General features: G+C 37.1%; 1 protein-coding gene across 1 annotated transcript; it reads right to left on the reverse strand.

Moving 5' to 3' along the window:
- Positions 1–8,064: 8,064 nt before the first annotated feature.
- Positions 8,065–12,198, reverse strand: glula (glutamate-ammonia ligase (glutamine synthase) a). Its single transcript, XM_067454022.1, has 7 exons — positions 12,043–12,198; positions 10,485–10,670; positions 9,954–10,115; positions 9,721–9,867; positions 9,517–9,644; positions 9,221–9,420; positions 8,065–9,133 (listed from the first exon to the last, which is right to left on the reverse strand). The coding sequence occupies exons 2-7, from the start codon at positions 10,648–10,650 to the stop codon at positions 8,821–8,823; spliced, it is 1,116 nt and encodes a 371-aa protein (XP_067310123.1). The 5' UTR covers positions 10,651–10,670; positions 12,043–12,198; the 3' UTR covers positions 8,065–8,820.
- Positions 12,199–16,482: the final 4,284 nt, after the last annotated feature.

A 16,482-nucleotide genomic window follows, 5' to 3' on the forward strand; every position in this document is an offset into this window, starting at 1 on the left:
TCTCACTGACCTCAGATGTTTGGTCAGTAGTGTACATACAACATACATGCTCTAGAAGTGCCAAACAATGGCTCAGTGTGTATGTGAAGCTGAAAAAAACATGCCTGACATGTTCACAACATTTGCCAGAAAACAATGTTATATTCTGACTTGGCTGTTTCAATTGACTTGAGTTGTGCTGTCCCCTTTCAACAATACAAAAACCTCCACAAAGAATGTATGAGCGCTCTAATGTTAGAATAACAGCTTGTATTTCTACTGTAGCCTATGTATGAGGGGGAAAACTGTGTCACTGTGTCATAATGAAAGGCTCGAGCTAAGCACATGACAGGTGAAAGTCTCAGGGCTAAGAGGATCTGGAGCAAACAAATCGCAGCCAGCCGAATCACACACGTGTGATGAAAGAAAGAGAGAGTCAGTGGCTAAGTCTGGAATACCTTTCTGTCAATAATGACTTACCCATATGTCGTTCGACACCCGTAAGACCTCTGTTCATCATCGTAACAAATGAAGATATTTGTGTTGAAATCTGATGGCTCTGAAAGGCCTTCATTGACACCAATGTCATTTCCTCTCGCAAGACCCATAAAAGGCAAGATGTCATTAAAAAGTCCATCTCACTACAGTGGCTCTACAATAATTTTATGAAGCGACAAGAATAGTTTTTGTTATTGTGCCAAAAACAACAACAACAACAACAACAACAACAAAACAAAATGAAATAACGACTTATATAGTGATGGGCTGATTTCAAAACAAAGATTTGAACTGTTATGAATCAGTGTATCGATTCATGATTTGTATCGCCAATGTCACGTGATTTCAGCAGTTTGGCAGTTTGACACGCGATCCGAATCATAAATCAACATGCTGATTCATAACAGTTTAAATCTCTGTTTTGTAATCAGCTCATCACTATATAAGTAGTTTTTTAGATTTTTGCGCACAAAAATTATTCTAGTCGCTTCATAAAATTATTGTAGAGCCACTGCTGAATGACATATTTTTTTATTTTTGGGTGAACTAACCCTTAAAATACTGAATATTGCACATGTACACTGCTTAGCCTAGATTAGTCTAGAATTAAGCAACCCTTCAAGCAAAATGCTATGCTGTTGTCACATGGCCTAATCTTATTTCATGTTTATCTCAGTGAGTAAATCTTCAAAGAATATTAACATTTATTTGGCATTTTTTTAAATCAAATTTTTTAACGATCTGATCACATGGTCTAAAGCGTATGTCGCAGGGGCACTTAGGTTCAAATCCACTTTTGCTAGTTTAAAAAATGGTTGGTGCGCCAGGTGCATGGTCCAAAAGGGTTGTACTATAGTCTTTATTATTATTTTTTTATTAACAACTTTTATTCAAGACACATAGGTCCATAAAGACAACACAATACAAACAATAATAATAAAAAAAAATGTTAAAAATGAGCACATCAGGAGTCATTTCTAAAACATATACAGACTTCGGGTCCAATATTTCCAAAAGCAAGATGTGTACCTTGTATCACTCTTAGAAACATCAACTATGGACACAATGATGAAATTCTTAGACTCTGTCAGTCTGCACATAAATCTATACATAAAAGATTTAAATCATTCATGGGTGTGTTTTGGGCGTAATGTGCGATAAACCAATCAGAGTCTCATCTCTGATTTGCTATTTACACACTGTAAAAATGTTTGGTTGTTTTTTGTTGGTTTAACTTAAAAAAGTAAGTAACCTGGTTGCCTTAAAATTTTGAGTTTATTGAAATAAAAAATTTCAGTTGATACAATGAAGGAAATTTGTTTAATAATAGAAACTCAAAATATTTTTGTATCTGAACCACATAAAAATGTGATAAATCATGAAAATAACACTATTTGGCATGTTTCACTGCGTCATCACAAATAAAACACACAATTACCCAATATGCTTTAAAAATCTTTTAATAATATTTTAATACATGTTGTCGAATCTCAAAAAATGTTCATTGTATTAACTCAAAATTTCAATTTCAATGAACTCAAAATTTTAAGGCAACCAGGTAACTTTTTTTCTAAATAATTTTTTACAGTGCATGTTTCTCCAGAGAGCAGACCTTTAATTTGATATATTTAAAAATATTTGTGTGCTGCTGCACGTCCCTGTGTGTGTAATACGCATATAATTAACACGTCCTTTAAAAATTAAATTTAGACCAGGTTTTTGTTGGTCAATGGCGCAATCATTTTCAGTTGCCTCAAAATAGCAACGTGCCAACAATGTACCTGAAGACACCTGATTTTTAGATCAGCACACCGATGGGCTTACAGATGGGCGCGAGTGCATTTGCAATTTAAACAACATGGTGCTGGACGTGAAAGTGTTAACTGCGTCGTGCCGAAACTAGCAAAATACACTTGCGTTGCACCTGGCATCACATTGCGCCAGGCATTTGATAGGGCCCAATGAGTCGAGAAAGAGATGTTTTTAGTAATATTACTTGGTTCAGTTGTCAGACTGGAAATAGAATATTCATTGCATTGATGGATACCATACCCAGAAACGTATGCCCTGTTGTATAGAATTCTGTCCTGTTGTTCATGTTGGCGTAATGTAATTCATGAATGCATGTATAAAGAAAATTTGCGTATGCAGAAGAAAATAGTAGTACTATGTTATTCTGAAAACAGTCAGAGAACAGAACTATAATATGGACTAAATCAGAGAGGAGTGTGACATGTCATGGTGTTGATTAGGCTATTAAAAAGGTTTTATGAATGTATTCACACCCAGAGTAAAAACACTTACTGCTCTGCTGCTTTTCCCCATCTTTAGTGCAGCTGTGGTGCCAGCAACCAGTGCTGTAATTAAGAATACTAGCAGCTGCCTGGGTGGTAGTTGTGGGCATTTATGTCCCATGATGCTTCACAAATGTTGCTCTAGCCTCTGGGGTGTTGTTCTGACTTTTCACTCGAGTATGGAAGTCACTGGGTTTTGTAGGGGAATCACATAATACAATAATGGGGGTAAGATGTCTAAGCCAGCACTCTAAGAACAACTGGGGTTTTCATAGCCGGACGTGGTCATACTCAATTCTAGTCAGAATATGAGCCTGAAACTGTTCCATTGGGCTGTGATTATGGGGCGTTTCAACTGAACCAGGAAAGACATCAATTGGATAGACCTACAACCAATCAGAGCAACAAAGCGACGCATTGCCAAATGTCAACAGAGCTCACTCCACTTTTCCATGTCCGCTTGTTGAAACGACCATTATGTGATATGTAGACCCATGAGTGCAAATTTTAGCAGGCAACCTTGCCAAAATAACACACATTTTACCTCCCAAACACCATTTTTTTTTCCAGAGAACCCTCCCCTGAGAAGCTATTGTTTAGGGCTAGTTGGCGCATTTTGTTGTAAAAACTTGGCAACCCTGTCTGCACTCGCGCTGGAATAAACAATCTTTGCCGGTGTAAAAAAAAAAGAGAGAAGAATTTAAGAATACACAGAGTACTTACCAACATGATGATCATTTCAGAGAGAAATAGTGCAGGTGAATGCATACGAACAAGCTCTCCGTTTAGGATTTGAACAAATTCAACCCAAGCGCCTTTGATGACGTGCATGATTACGTTACTGTTGATCATCTTGTGGGCGTCCAGGCTAGGTTTTTCATAGAACACAAAATAATTCACATGGTTCTTCACAGTTGGCGTTTGCAGTTTAGTTGTCAGCCCTCTTCAGTTTTCAGATATTTGAAATATAGACATACCCTGGTTTAGTAGTAAGGGCACTGATCAGGACGTTAGTCAATAGTCTGACTCCCTGATCAGTGCCCTGACTACTGATCTAGGGAGCTGATTGAGACGCACCCATACTGTTCGAAAGCTTTTACATTTTTTTTTTTTTTTTTAAATGTAGTCTCTTATGATAACCAGGGCTGCATTTATTTAAACATTTAATCAAATCAATCTAATTTATTCTAATAAAAACAGTTTGAATATTTGAATAACATTCTAATTTATTCCTGTGATGGCAAGGCTGAATTTTCAGCATTACTCCAGTCTTCAGTATCACATGATCCTTCAGAAATCCGTTTATGCTATTTAATTCCTTTAATTCCACTCGGAACCGTACATTCCCAGTGTACAAGTTCTAAATGTGTGTTCTACGAAGATGTGAACGCTTTCGGAAGCTGTTGGAATCTTATGACATGGCGTGAACGCATCATCATTGTAATATGCGGATTTGGTTCTCAAGAAACATTTTGAAGACAGTTATCATTTTTTGTGGAAACATTCTTTTTCAGGATTCTTTAATGAATATTTATTATGATTATTGACATTAATGATATCTGCAATACATTGTTGATTCTGTTCTGTTTACCCAACAGGTTTTTGTGCTGCTCTCCCTGCTCTTTGCTCTCTGCGAAAGGGAGTTCTTGCCCAGAACAGAACCATACCGCCAGTCTATCATCTTTGACGATAGTGGTTCTGATAGAATAATGACTTTATTCAACAAGTTCTTCTCTTACATGCCCGTCTCCGCTGTTCACGTTGTAAACACAATGAAGCGCTTCCGTGTTCTACGTCAGAATGCCGGCTCACTATTGGCCGACGCTGTTCACATGAGCATGCGTATGATGCTGACACACACTGTTAAAAATATTGTTGGTTTACCTTAAACAAGTAAGTAACCTGGTTGCCTTAAAATTGTAAGTTCATTGAAATTAAAAATGTGAGTTGATACAATGAAGAAATTAATAAAACACATTTTTTATGTGGTTCCAATGAAGGAACCACATAAAAAATGTGATAAATCAGGAAAATAGCACAATTTGGCATGTTTCACTGCATCTTCACAAATAAAACATAAACAATGATCCAATACGCTTACAAAACCTTGTTATAATATTTGAATAAAGGTTGTTAATTTTCAAAAATGTTCATTATATTAACTCAAATTTTTAATTTCAGTGAACTCAAAATTTTAAGGCAACTAGGTAACTTATATTTGAAATACTTTTTTACAGTGTGCAGAAGCTGGCCAATCAGTTGCCAATACTGAGCCGGTGGTCAGAAAGCTTGCATTTATTTTTGGGTGAACTAACCCTTTAATTTCATGCACATCAAATATCATTGCATATGCAAATATAAGCCACCCCCCCCCCCCCACACACACACAGACACACACACTGTGATGATAATATAGGTTATACAAACTCATTAGAGCATGTGATCATGTGCATACATCATGTGTAATTAATGTGCATAAATGTTCTATGTGCACAAAACCACCCTCATCTGCACAAGTTCTTCAACGTGGAGTTAAAGGCAGCATTAAGATTATGCTCAGTCATACAACAGAAACCTTCAGCCGGAGAGGAGCTGCAGCTGAACCCCATCCTCTCCCACTCCCGATTTCACGCTGCCATTTCACAGGATTACAGGCAGCCATAGTCAAAGAGCTGCCCATAACCGGTCTACAAACCCAGTCTGCAGTCCTCAGTTTGCCTCATTACCTCCTCTGTTCATTCAGCCTCTGGCCAATGATCACTTTCATTCTTTTTGTTCAAATTTCTCTAACATTTTCCTCTGCCATATGTGACCTCATATACGTTTATTTACGTCTATTCACAGAAACTCATGCATGCGTAGTTAAAACAGACAGTGAAAAAACATGTGTGACAGCCTTATGAGAATGGCGTGATTGCTGTTATATAACCTCAAACCAAAGTGTGCATTAAAGTGGCTGCGCTGCTTGTCAGTTGATCGCCAAGGATGCAGATGAATAACATCGGCTGTTGCCGTAAACAAAATGATCTGAGAAAAAGTGCATGTTGTGCCTAAAAATGACGCATTGGATAATCCAGTTGTTGATAGGTGAAACAAAGGCCATTATTACACTGCTTTGTACCTGGTGATTGTTTCACCCTTCTGATTGCATAACCATGTTTTTTCCCCCTCTTCCCACTAGAACTGACTCGGTTCAGCCTGAGCATTCCGGTGGTCGCCATGGCAACTGAGGCATCATCCCTCCTCTCCAAGTCATTGTTGAGTGGCAAGAGTGCGTTATCTAAGGGTCACAAGTGATATTTGGATGGATACGGAGAACCTGAAGAGGATTAAGCAACACTTACTTCTCATTTGCTTATCGTAGTAATGTTTTTAGCCTATAGCACAGGCGGCTACATTGCATGCATGCAGCATTGCATATGTTCTTGAGGAGTTATCGTGTTATAAGACAGCAGATAGAGAGGTCCATTAGAAATGGCCATCTTTATCTTCCTAAAACATGTTTCTGCCTTTACTGTCTGTTTTTAAAAGGCAGGAAGGAAACTGGGTCAGCAGCCTGAAGTGTTTCTCTCTACATGATTCATGATTCATGCACGCTGTGCTATTATTTGGCCTAATGAGAAATCATCTCTATTAAGCTTCATTGTTATCAACACCTATAATCATTGATTATGCTCAGATATATTCATGAACACTGTAAAAAAATATTTAGAAAAAAAAGTTACCTGGTTGCCTTAAAATTTTGAGTTCATTGAAATTAAAATTTTGAGTTATTACAATGAACATTTTTTGAGATTCGACAACCTTTATTAAAATATTATTAAAAGATTTTGTAAGGATATTGGGTAATTGTGTGTTTTATTTCTGATGACGCAGTGAAACATGCCAAATAGTGCTATTTTCATGATTTATCAAAATTTGTATGTGGTTCAGATACAACATTCTGAGTTTTTATTTATTAAACACATTTCCTTCATTGTATCAACTCAATTTTAATTTCAATAAACTCAAAATTTTAAGGCAACCAGGTTACTTATTTTTTTAAGTTAAACCAACAAAAAACTTTTTTTTTTTACAGTGCATGCACTCAAACAGAAATGTATACCTGTAAAAAAAATGTATTTAAATAAATGGGCAGATCACTCATGTTTTATGATTCATCTAAACATTTCACAGAGAAAAATTAAATAGGGAAATCATTCTGTCATTTACCAAAACCTTGTATGTTTTATTGCTGATTCGAGTTAAACATTATTATGTGAAACAAGAGCTGCTTTTATGATAAGGCTGAAAAAAAATTATATGATTTAGAGAACATTTCTATTGAACAGGCTTTTGGAAAAAAACACACACTGAACAGCACTTTTTGCCCGGTTTTAGTCTTTTATCGTCGCAATATAATTTAAAAAAAAAGTAATTTAGGATATCCATATAACTGCCCGGCAACTTATCTTTCCAAGCACTAGACAGAAACCCCATTCTAATTTGTGATTGGTCTGCAGCCATTTTGGGGGAGCCAATCACAGGGCGTTATGACTTGTCAGTCTTTCATGCATGGGAATGTAGGTAAAAGGTTTCACAACAAACTTGTTAACCTTGCCCCCACCGCGCAGAGAAGCACACAAGTAAATATTTTTGTCCCAGGAACGCTTGAATTTTCATGCACTTCATAGAATGAAACAGGGACGCCCCTTTGTTCCATTTCGAGAGCCACAAATAGCGTGCAATCATACGGTTAGTGAATGTGCCGAGTTGGCCGGATTCGTGTTTAGTTTTTTTTTTAAAGATATGTTTATCGACGATGTTGCAAAAGTTTAGCTGCAAACGCTGCATAACACAGCGATGCGGTCTTGAATAATTGTTTGCACATTACGAGGGTTCACAAAGCAAGCATTTTAGTCTCTGTCGTGCACATTATTGTGATAGAGTTAGAAGTCTCTTACGAGACCATAAATGTGTGGCACAGGCAATCTTTACCCGTGATATGTAAATGTAATTTAAGTTAATGACAGAGATATACCAAGTTGCAACAAGTGTCTTGTGCAAAAAAAAAAAAAAAAAAAAAGTTTAGCTTTTTCAAGTCCTCAATGTGTCTTAACTTGAATTGTGTCAGGATACTGTACAGAATGTTCTTTTGTGCGAACGTAAAGTTCCTGAGTTTTTTTTGTCCAAGCATACTCACCCTGTTCTGTAAATTCAAGAGAATGAAATTAACTCTTGAAAAGCTCAAATAACGCCGCAAGAACACAAGACATGACAACTGTACAGATAAAGAGGAAACACACAAGACAAGTTTGTGGTAAAAATAAATGTTTAAGTCTTTTTTTTTTTTTTAGCAACTTCAGGTTTACCAAAATGGGTGCAGTTATGTCATAGTAGTAGACAAAAACAGGATAAAAATCCTTGATGAATCAGGGATTTAACATGACAAATAACAAATCCACAAGTAAAAAAAAAGAAACCGTTATTGGACCTCAACTGTGAAGTGTACCGCACAACATGAACAGTGTGTACAGTAAAAAATGGATACCAAAATTTGCTATTTAATACACTGTCAGTAAGACACATTTAAACATTACATACTTGAATAACCAAGTCAACATATGCAACAACAACTAGCTATTGGTTTAAAAAAAAAAAAATTAAATGTCTAGCCTTGGCAGCTCTAGGTTCTTCTGTGCATCTGACAAGAGTCTCAGTCCATCTTAACTACCAAAAATGTAGGGTCATGGGATCAGAGCTGTCAACGCTAACAATAAACATCCACTCCCCAAGAAACGATTAAAATGAGGAAAGGCAAAATAAAAAGGGGGAAAGACATGCCCTGCAACACCAGGTCCCCAGTCAGATCAGGTTAACTTCCGATTTAATCTTAAAATGTTAAGTTGACCAGTCAACTTCAGCAATATTAAAATGGCAGGTTAGAACCACCCTGATAGAAAATAAGATACAGTACTAATTTGGCTTGATGGCCATTTTTAAAAAAGAAGGGGGGGGGGGGGGGGATGGCAAGAAGGGGAGGGACGTTTAGTCCAGTTGGAAGAGAGATCTAGTAGTCCACAGGTTCTTCACCCTCTTCATCAAGCAAACACGTGCGAATCAGGGCCTCAGTGACCGCATAGGGGTCGCAGTTGGCAGATGGACGGCGGTCCTCAAAGTAGCCCTTCTTCTCTTGTCCCACTGTTCGTGGGATCCGGATACTAGCACCACGGTTGGCTACGCCTGCTGAGAACTCATGAATGTTGGATGTTTCATGGTGGCCAGTCAGTCTACGAGCATTGTCCAGGCCTCCCTTTGGATCATAGGCGCGGATGTGGTAGTTGTGCCTCTTTCCAAGCTTATCAATACACTCCTCAATGCATCTAATTAGAAATAGACAAGATATAGTCATTTAATATAATACATTAGCAAGCCATCTATTGTTTTTGCCACCTATTATTGGTACTTACTTCAGTCCACCATCTTCTCGCATTTCCTTAGTGCTAAAGTTAGTGTGGCAACCAGCGCCATTCCAGTTGCCTGGGATTGGCTTAGGATCAAATGAGGCTACCACACCGAAGTCTTCACAAACTCTGTGCAAGATGAAACGAGCAACCCACAAGTGATCCCCCATGTTTATGCCTTCACAGGGACCAACCTGGAATTCCCACTGCAAAACAAGTTATAACAAAAAGAGTTAATGGAAGGATTGGTCGCATTCCAAATAGGTAATCTTTAGATGGTAACAGACTGGGACAGAGGTTACCTGGGCTGGCATAACTTCAGCATTGGTTCCACAGATCATCACACCAGCATAGAGACAGGCTTTGTAATGTGCCTCCACAATGTCTCTGCCATAGGCTTTATCTGCACCAACTCCACAGTAATAAGGTCCTGCAGAAAAACAAACAAAATTAGAAGCCACACATCTTCAGAATATTTATACTGGTCAATCGGGAGCAGTTTTTACCTTGGGGACCAGGGAATCCATTGGAGGGCCAACCAAACGGATGTCCATCTGTACCCAGGATAGTGTACTCTTGCTCCATGCCAAACCAAGGGATCTGATGGTCTACCATTTCCATGACCTTTTTACACGTCTTACGATGGTTGGTTTCTGTTTTTAAAGACCAGAATAGCATTATGTCTTCAAACCCAGTTCAAACATACACAGATGTGGTTTTTATCCTCAAATAAACGTACCAGCAGGCTTCCGGTTGTACTTTAGCACCTCGCACAAGACCAATTTGTTGGGGTCTTTGCGGAAAGGATCCCGAAACATGGCAGAAGGGATGAGATACATGTCGCTGTTGGAGCCTTCAGACTGATACGTGCTAGAACCATCAAAGTTCCACTCAGGAAGATCTGAATAACAGAATACAATTAGAATCTTTTAAAAGATATAGTAATAACTATATACTCACCCTCAAGTTGTTCCAAACAAGCAGGAATTTCTGCTGAACACAATATTTTGAAGAATGTTGGTAACCAGACAGTTGATGGGCCACATTGACTTATACCAAAAGTCAATAAGGACTAGAAACGGTTTTAGGTTTTAAAATATCCTTTTTCCTGCTTTTCAGCAGAAAAGTCAAACCTTCCATACAGGTTTGGAACAACTTGACAGAGTGTACATGACAGTTTCATTTTTGGGTGAACCATCCCTATAATTCCAAGATTTAAATATAATTATATGAATGCTCTTTAAGCTAAATGTGGCTTTGGCCATCTTACCTTCAATGCTTTTAGGTTCTGAATCCAGTGTCCTGGTCTTGCATCGGAGTCCTTCTCCGGTTCCATCTATCCAGATGTACATGGCTTGTACAAGGTCTCCCTGAGGCAGTTCCATATACTGCTGTTTTACCACCTTACTCAACTGAGCACTGGCAGACGTAGCCATTTTTTATTACTATAAAACACCTAGACAGGAGGAAAATAGATGGTTTGTCAACATTAAGAAGTCTCAAGAATGTTGAATATTGTAATGTGGATAGCATTAAAGCATACATTCAGCACAAGAATCAATATCTTAAGTAAAAGACCAAGCACAAACAAACATGATAATTTAATCAAACAGTTAATCTCAGAAGAAGCCAAACAGCATTGATTGGATTATAAACCATTATTGCCAACCAGGTAGTTTAGAAAGACTTATTTTGGCATGTTAAAATGTTTAAGCAGAAAATAACTTGGCCAATCCTGATTAACCGCAGTATAAAATGGTTGGCTTGTATCAATTGAGTCTTGCAAATAATACCTCCTCCAAATACTATCAGAAGTGTCCTACTTCTCACTTCTTAAAGGGATAGTCTACCCCAAAACTAAAGCCATCCTAGGCTTACATGACATTCTTTCAGACGAATACAATCGGATATATTAAAATGCCATGGCTAATCAAAGTTTTAAAAAAAAATGGCAGTGAATGGGAGCCCCCCCAAAAGTGCATCCATCCATTAAAGGTTATCCACGTGGCTGCAGGGGTTTCTGAAGCAAAGCGATGCACTTTGTAAGAAAAATATCAATTTAAATAAAAAGGAACCTTTATGAAGTAAAATATCCAGCTCCTGCCAGATCACCTTCTATAAAGTATAACACCTCTTGGAGTTCAAAATGTTTACATGACATCCAACATCACGTCGGTTACACTTTTTTTATAAGTTGAATATGGAATGCCAGAACTCTAGTTGCATTCGTTTGAAGAATGTCATTATACAAACATAAAATGGCTTGAGGGTGAGTAAATCATGGGGTAATTTTCATTTTTGGGTGTACTAGCACTAGGTTCTTATCCAGTTTTTTTTATAAACTAGGAAACTAGTGTTTACAATAGCATGTGAATGCAGTATAATGTTTAAATGGGGTTGAGACAGACTAGACCACGTGCTTTGCAATCTGCATTGGGAAAATCTCCTAGCATTCACTCGTGAAAAGGGTAATCGATCCGTATGGAAATCCGCTACCAATATTGATCGTACAAAACAAGATTGATAGCGCAAAAACGCAAAAAATAACGCATAATTGCTGCCCAAAGTAGCCGCGAGCATTCAACAGTCGACCCTTTCCAGAGCATCCCTGACTACAAATGTAGCAGCCGGTAACCATGGTTACATCGCGGCAGCACATTACATCATAGATAAACAACTGAGATCACAAAACAAGTCAATTTTGTTTGAAATTAAACAAATACCCATCAATAAAAGAATGATGATGCATAACCATATGAACGTTCACAAAATCACATTCGTGCATTGTTCACAAATGGCAGCCTAATACATATCAGAAAGTTACATACCTGGACACCAACAAAAATTAAAATGTATGAACTCGAACTGCCAGGTCCAGTTACTTGACTGATTATTTCGTATTTGGTGTTCTCTCATTCTCCGCCCAGAAGTTTGTGCTGTCAGCCTGATTTATATGTATGGTCGCAGGATCCCGACGCGTGTGATTGGTCAGTGCGAAGCGTGATCTGTTTATTCTCAGGTGATTGAAGGAACGCGAGGCTACATCATTGGACGCGCTTCAAACACTAAAGCCACGCCCTCAACTTCATCGAGGGAACATTATGTGTAGGAATAGGAAAGCCTTTTGTTGTTGGTCCTTCTCTGTTCTTGATAGAGCGATAAAGAAGTTTGCCCCACCGAAGTAAAGGCACGACATGCGGTTTAAACTGGTGCTTAAGAACATTGCGTTCCACACACAGAGCAAACCCTGATTAAAGAAGCATTTATGTTGGAGAAAGCGAGTATCGTGCATCAAGTGGATGTTTAATGCCCCCATGTGGTGTAAAATAATAATCATACTGCATTCCTTTTCTTGGAAACTGCTGGGTTTTCATCATGGTCATAAGTGGAAAAAGCAGACTCGAATTAGGCTAGGCTATAAACAAACTTCTGAGATTTTGTTTATGTAATTTGTTAATTCGTTTTCTTGAACAATAAAAAATTCTATCATTAATTCTTGGCTTTTCTAAAGCAAGATGGCTATATGGATCTTCATGTGGCTTAAAGAAGGTACTGCATATTATTTACAATATACATATCGGTTTAAATTCAGCCTTAAAGGCATAACTTTGAAAAATACAAGAAGTTCCTACTCATAACTATCATTCCCAGAAATCAGTGTGCAAGGAAGCAATAACTGATTATTTTTCACTCAGAATGCTCTTTTACACATTATGTAATTACTGTAAAGTTATCAAAATGATGAGATCAGCATGCCTGAAGACAGTAATCCTTAAGAAATGTAAAAGAGCTGAGTAATCTAATTACACAACAACCTGGTGACCTGAAAAGGGCATTTGACTTCAGTTCGTTTTTAACAACATCATAGCACACATTATCCAGATATCAGACTGATCTTACAGTAACACTCTTTGAGGGACATTTATTTTGTAATCATATCTTTCCTCTTAGGCTACATATTGTACATAGAGCACAAATAAACCTTTTAAGTGTATTGATTCAAGGTACACTGAATTAATGAATGAATTTGCATGGCATAGCACTTTTTTTCTTTAACCAGTCTCTGATATAGTACCATTGGATAGTACAACAATTCAATAAATCAAATTGAACTAATTCAAAATATGTATTTAAATAATCACAACTGAACCCTAAATAATTTTTAGTTGTTTGTTGGGACCATGATATCCAAATTCCCCTACAGAAGTACTAAAATGAAATATCAGGGGCACAGAAGGATTTTAATTTTCAAAACATTATATAACAATCATAAGAAATGTAGGCCCACTTTCCACAGTCACTACCACAGGTGTCATGGTGACATTCCCCCCGGTGAGACCATGAACTCACATGCTGTGCTCATATTGCTCATGCTAAATGAAATAGTACAATCAGTTTGCCACGTGACTTCATTTTTTATGAATATGGCAAACTTGTTAACCTTGTTTTGCTTTTGAAATGAGATGAGCTATTCTGCCTCAATATCTATTGTGGCCAAAGGGCTATTACAAAGAAATGCTACAGCTGATGATGCACAGTATCAGTTTTCCCAAAAGTCCAGCGATGACCTGGCACACAAATTAAACATTAAAAGGCAATGTGTAAAGACAAACCAAAGGACATTGTTTTTTCCCCTCTGCAGTTGAAGTACAGGTCAACACACGGCTGTTTCAGAGAGAAGAAGCCATCCAAAAAAGTTGAAGGCCAGGAAACTCTTCATGGCGAACGTATCCTTATGAGTTCAGCTGTATCATCTGTGCTTATGGAAGCAGCTGGAAAAGTTGAATCAGGAATATTTTTAGTCACAGAAAATGGATGCCAAGTTGGTTAAACTTAAAGTGGCCTAAATTGCCATATATGGAAGCAGGGGGTAGACCGAGTACAGTTGGTACAGGGGTACATTTGAGACACCTCAAATAACTTGCGTGCTCAACCAGTCTGGTCTGTGATATTTGCTTCGCACATGCGTATTAGCGTCCTCTTCAATCGTGGAAAATTTGAAGTCTGTGCGCTTCTCCAGTCCGAAGATATCGGTGAACGTTTTTTTTCTAAGGTCAATTTTTCATTTCACCACAGCTCTTCCACATTGAATAGCTTCTCATCCTTGCACGACTTTTAAAGTTAACTTACATTTTCTTAAACCTTAATCTGTGCTCTAAAAACTGGCATATTGCATGACTGTGTGTCATGTAAGGCAGTCGTAAAATATGGAGAAATGTCCAAGGTGGTCAGCGGGGTACAGTTGAGACGCAGTGTATCAATTGTACCCCGCACTAGAATCCTATTGTAGCACATGCATTTTAGTTGCACGATGAAATTATTTTCTTATAGTATTTTTGTCTTATTTCAAGTCCAAACATAAAAAATAATAAAAAATAAAGTAAGAAGTTTTTACTAGACTAGTAAAAATCAGTCTTGTTTTGGGATTTAATTATTTTTTTTCTATAGTTTTTGCTTAAAATAAGCAAAATAATCTGCCAATGGCAAATGGCAATTTATTATTGATAAATAATCAAATAAAATACTGAATGGAAATTAAAAAAAAATTGAATTCTAATTTTAAAGGTATTTTACAAATTCAATGAATTGGTTTGGCAGTTTTACAGCATTAGGGATGGGTGTCTCAACTGTACTCGGGTACTGTTCCAACTGTACCCAACATGGGTACAGTTGGAACAAAAAAGCTTATTGTGTTTATAAGCTAATTGTGGCAAATATGACCTACTTATGGATGTTAAGAATTATTAATATTTTAGTAGACAAGTAAAGGAAATGTCGAATGAAAAAAACACATATTTTCAGACCTCAGTTTTGGTGTGGTAACTGAAAAAGCAAAAAGTGTACCAACTGTACTCGGTCTACCCCACTGCTTTGTAGTTTACTTAATTTCTAGACTAATTGTAAATTCTAAGAAACAAACCACCCACATGAACCAGTGTGCATGCGGGTAATTGTGTCTCTGATATATTCAAATAGATGAATTAGCATTATGTTTTTTTTGCAAATGCCAAAAATCCCCCTCAAAAAGGTGGACCAGAGATGCTGCCTGTAACATGTATTCAAATGGCTCCCTCTAGTGGGGAAAACATTCCAGTGCTCTTCAAATTATGGTTTATAGTTTACAGTTACAGTTTGTGCTACAGTTTGTGCTACCGGCAGAACTGGAGGATATATCTGGATAATGTACCTCGTCATTTTAACGTAACATATCAACAATACTATTATGTGTACTATATCCTTCAGACTGTAAGAGTAAACAAGTTCATGTCTTTCTCTTTGTGGCAGTGGAAATTGGATTAGGCTATTTGTAAATGGCTCCTCCATTGATCAAGCCAAAAAAATATTGGAAAGGCCCCAATGTACTCTGAGATATTTCTTATTATTATTTACTGAGAATAAGGATTATATTGTTTGTTTGAATTCAGATCCATGTGTGAGATGACAATCAAATAAATATATTTGAATTGCATTAACATTCAGGGCCGTGGAGAGACCGTTGGAGGGGCAGGTGCTCAAAGTATAAAAGGGGCACATGGAACAAGGCTTTTAATCGGGCTGTGCTCAAAATATCAATACAGCAATATATTGTGACACATTACAGTGTTTCAATACGGATGTTTCTGTATTGATATGGCAGCAAATGCTGTGATGCAGTTTTGAAAAGAAACCTTTAAAAGGTCAAAAGTAAAAAATAAATAAATTTAAAAGTAAAAAAAAAAAAAAAAAATCTTTCCACCTATTAATAACTCTGGGATTATAAACTGTTATACTTATGATTCTGTTATACAGAATAGTAAAGAACAGCTGTTATAGTAGGTATATAATAGTTAACTGTAGGTAGGACACGGTTTCAAAACCAACGTGACCCGTTACATACAGTACAGAGAATAGTTTTATTTAATGTTTATAAAATGAATAGTTTTATAAAATGTTTTATTTAATTAAGTGTCATTCGCTCAATTATGTCATTTTTAATGCAAAGATGACATTATGTGAGATGTCTTGTTAGTGATAGTGACAAACTTTAAAATTTAAAGTTGTCATAACAAACACATCTCACATAATGTCATCTTTGCATTAAAAATGACATAATTGAGCGAATGACACTTAATGACAGTTGTCATAAACATGCATAAAAACTCCTTCATATTCATAATCTGGGTATTTTCATACCTTTTCCTGAAATCTACTAGGGCCATATTTCATGTACTCTGCACTTTGATGTTAGGTCAGGTTCATTTTATATTGACATCAATATTTTAATAATA

The sequence above is a fragment of the Pseudorasbora parva genome, chromosome 9 (assembly GCF_024679245.1).
Source record: "Pseudorasbora parva isolate DD20220531a chromosome 9, ASM2467924v1, whole genome shotgun sequence".
Classification (NCBI taxonomy): Eukaryota; Metazoa; Chordata; class Actinopteri; order Cypriniformes; family Gobionidae; genus Pseudorasbora; species Pseudorasbora parva.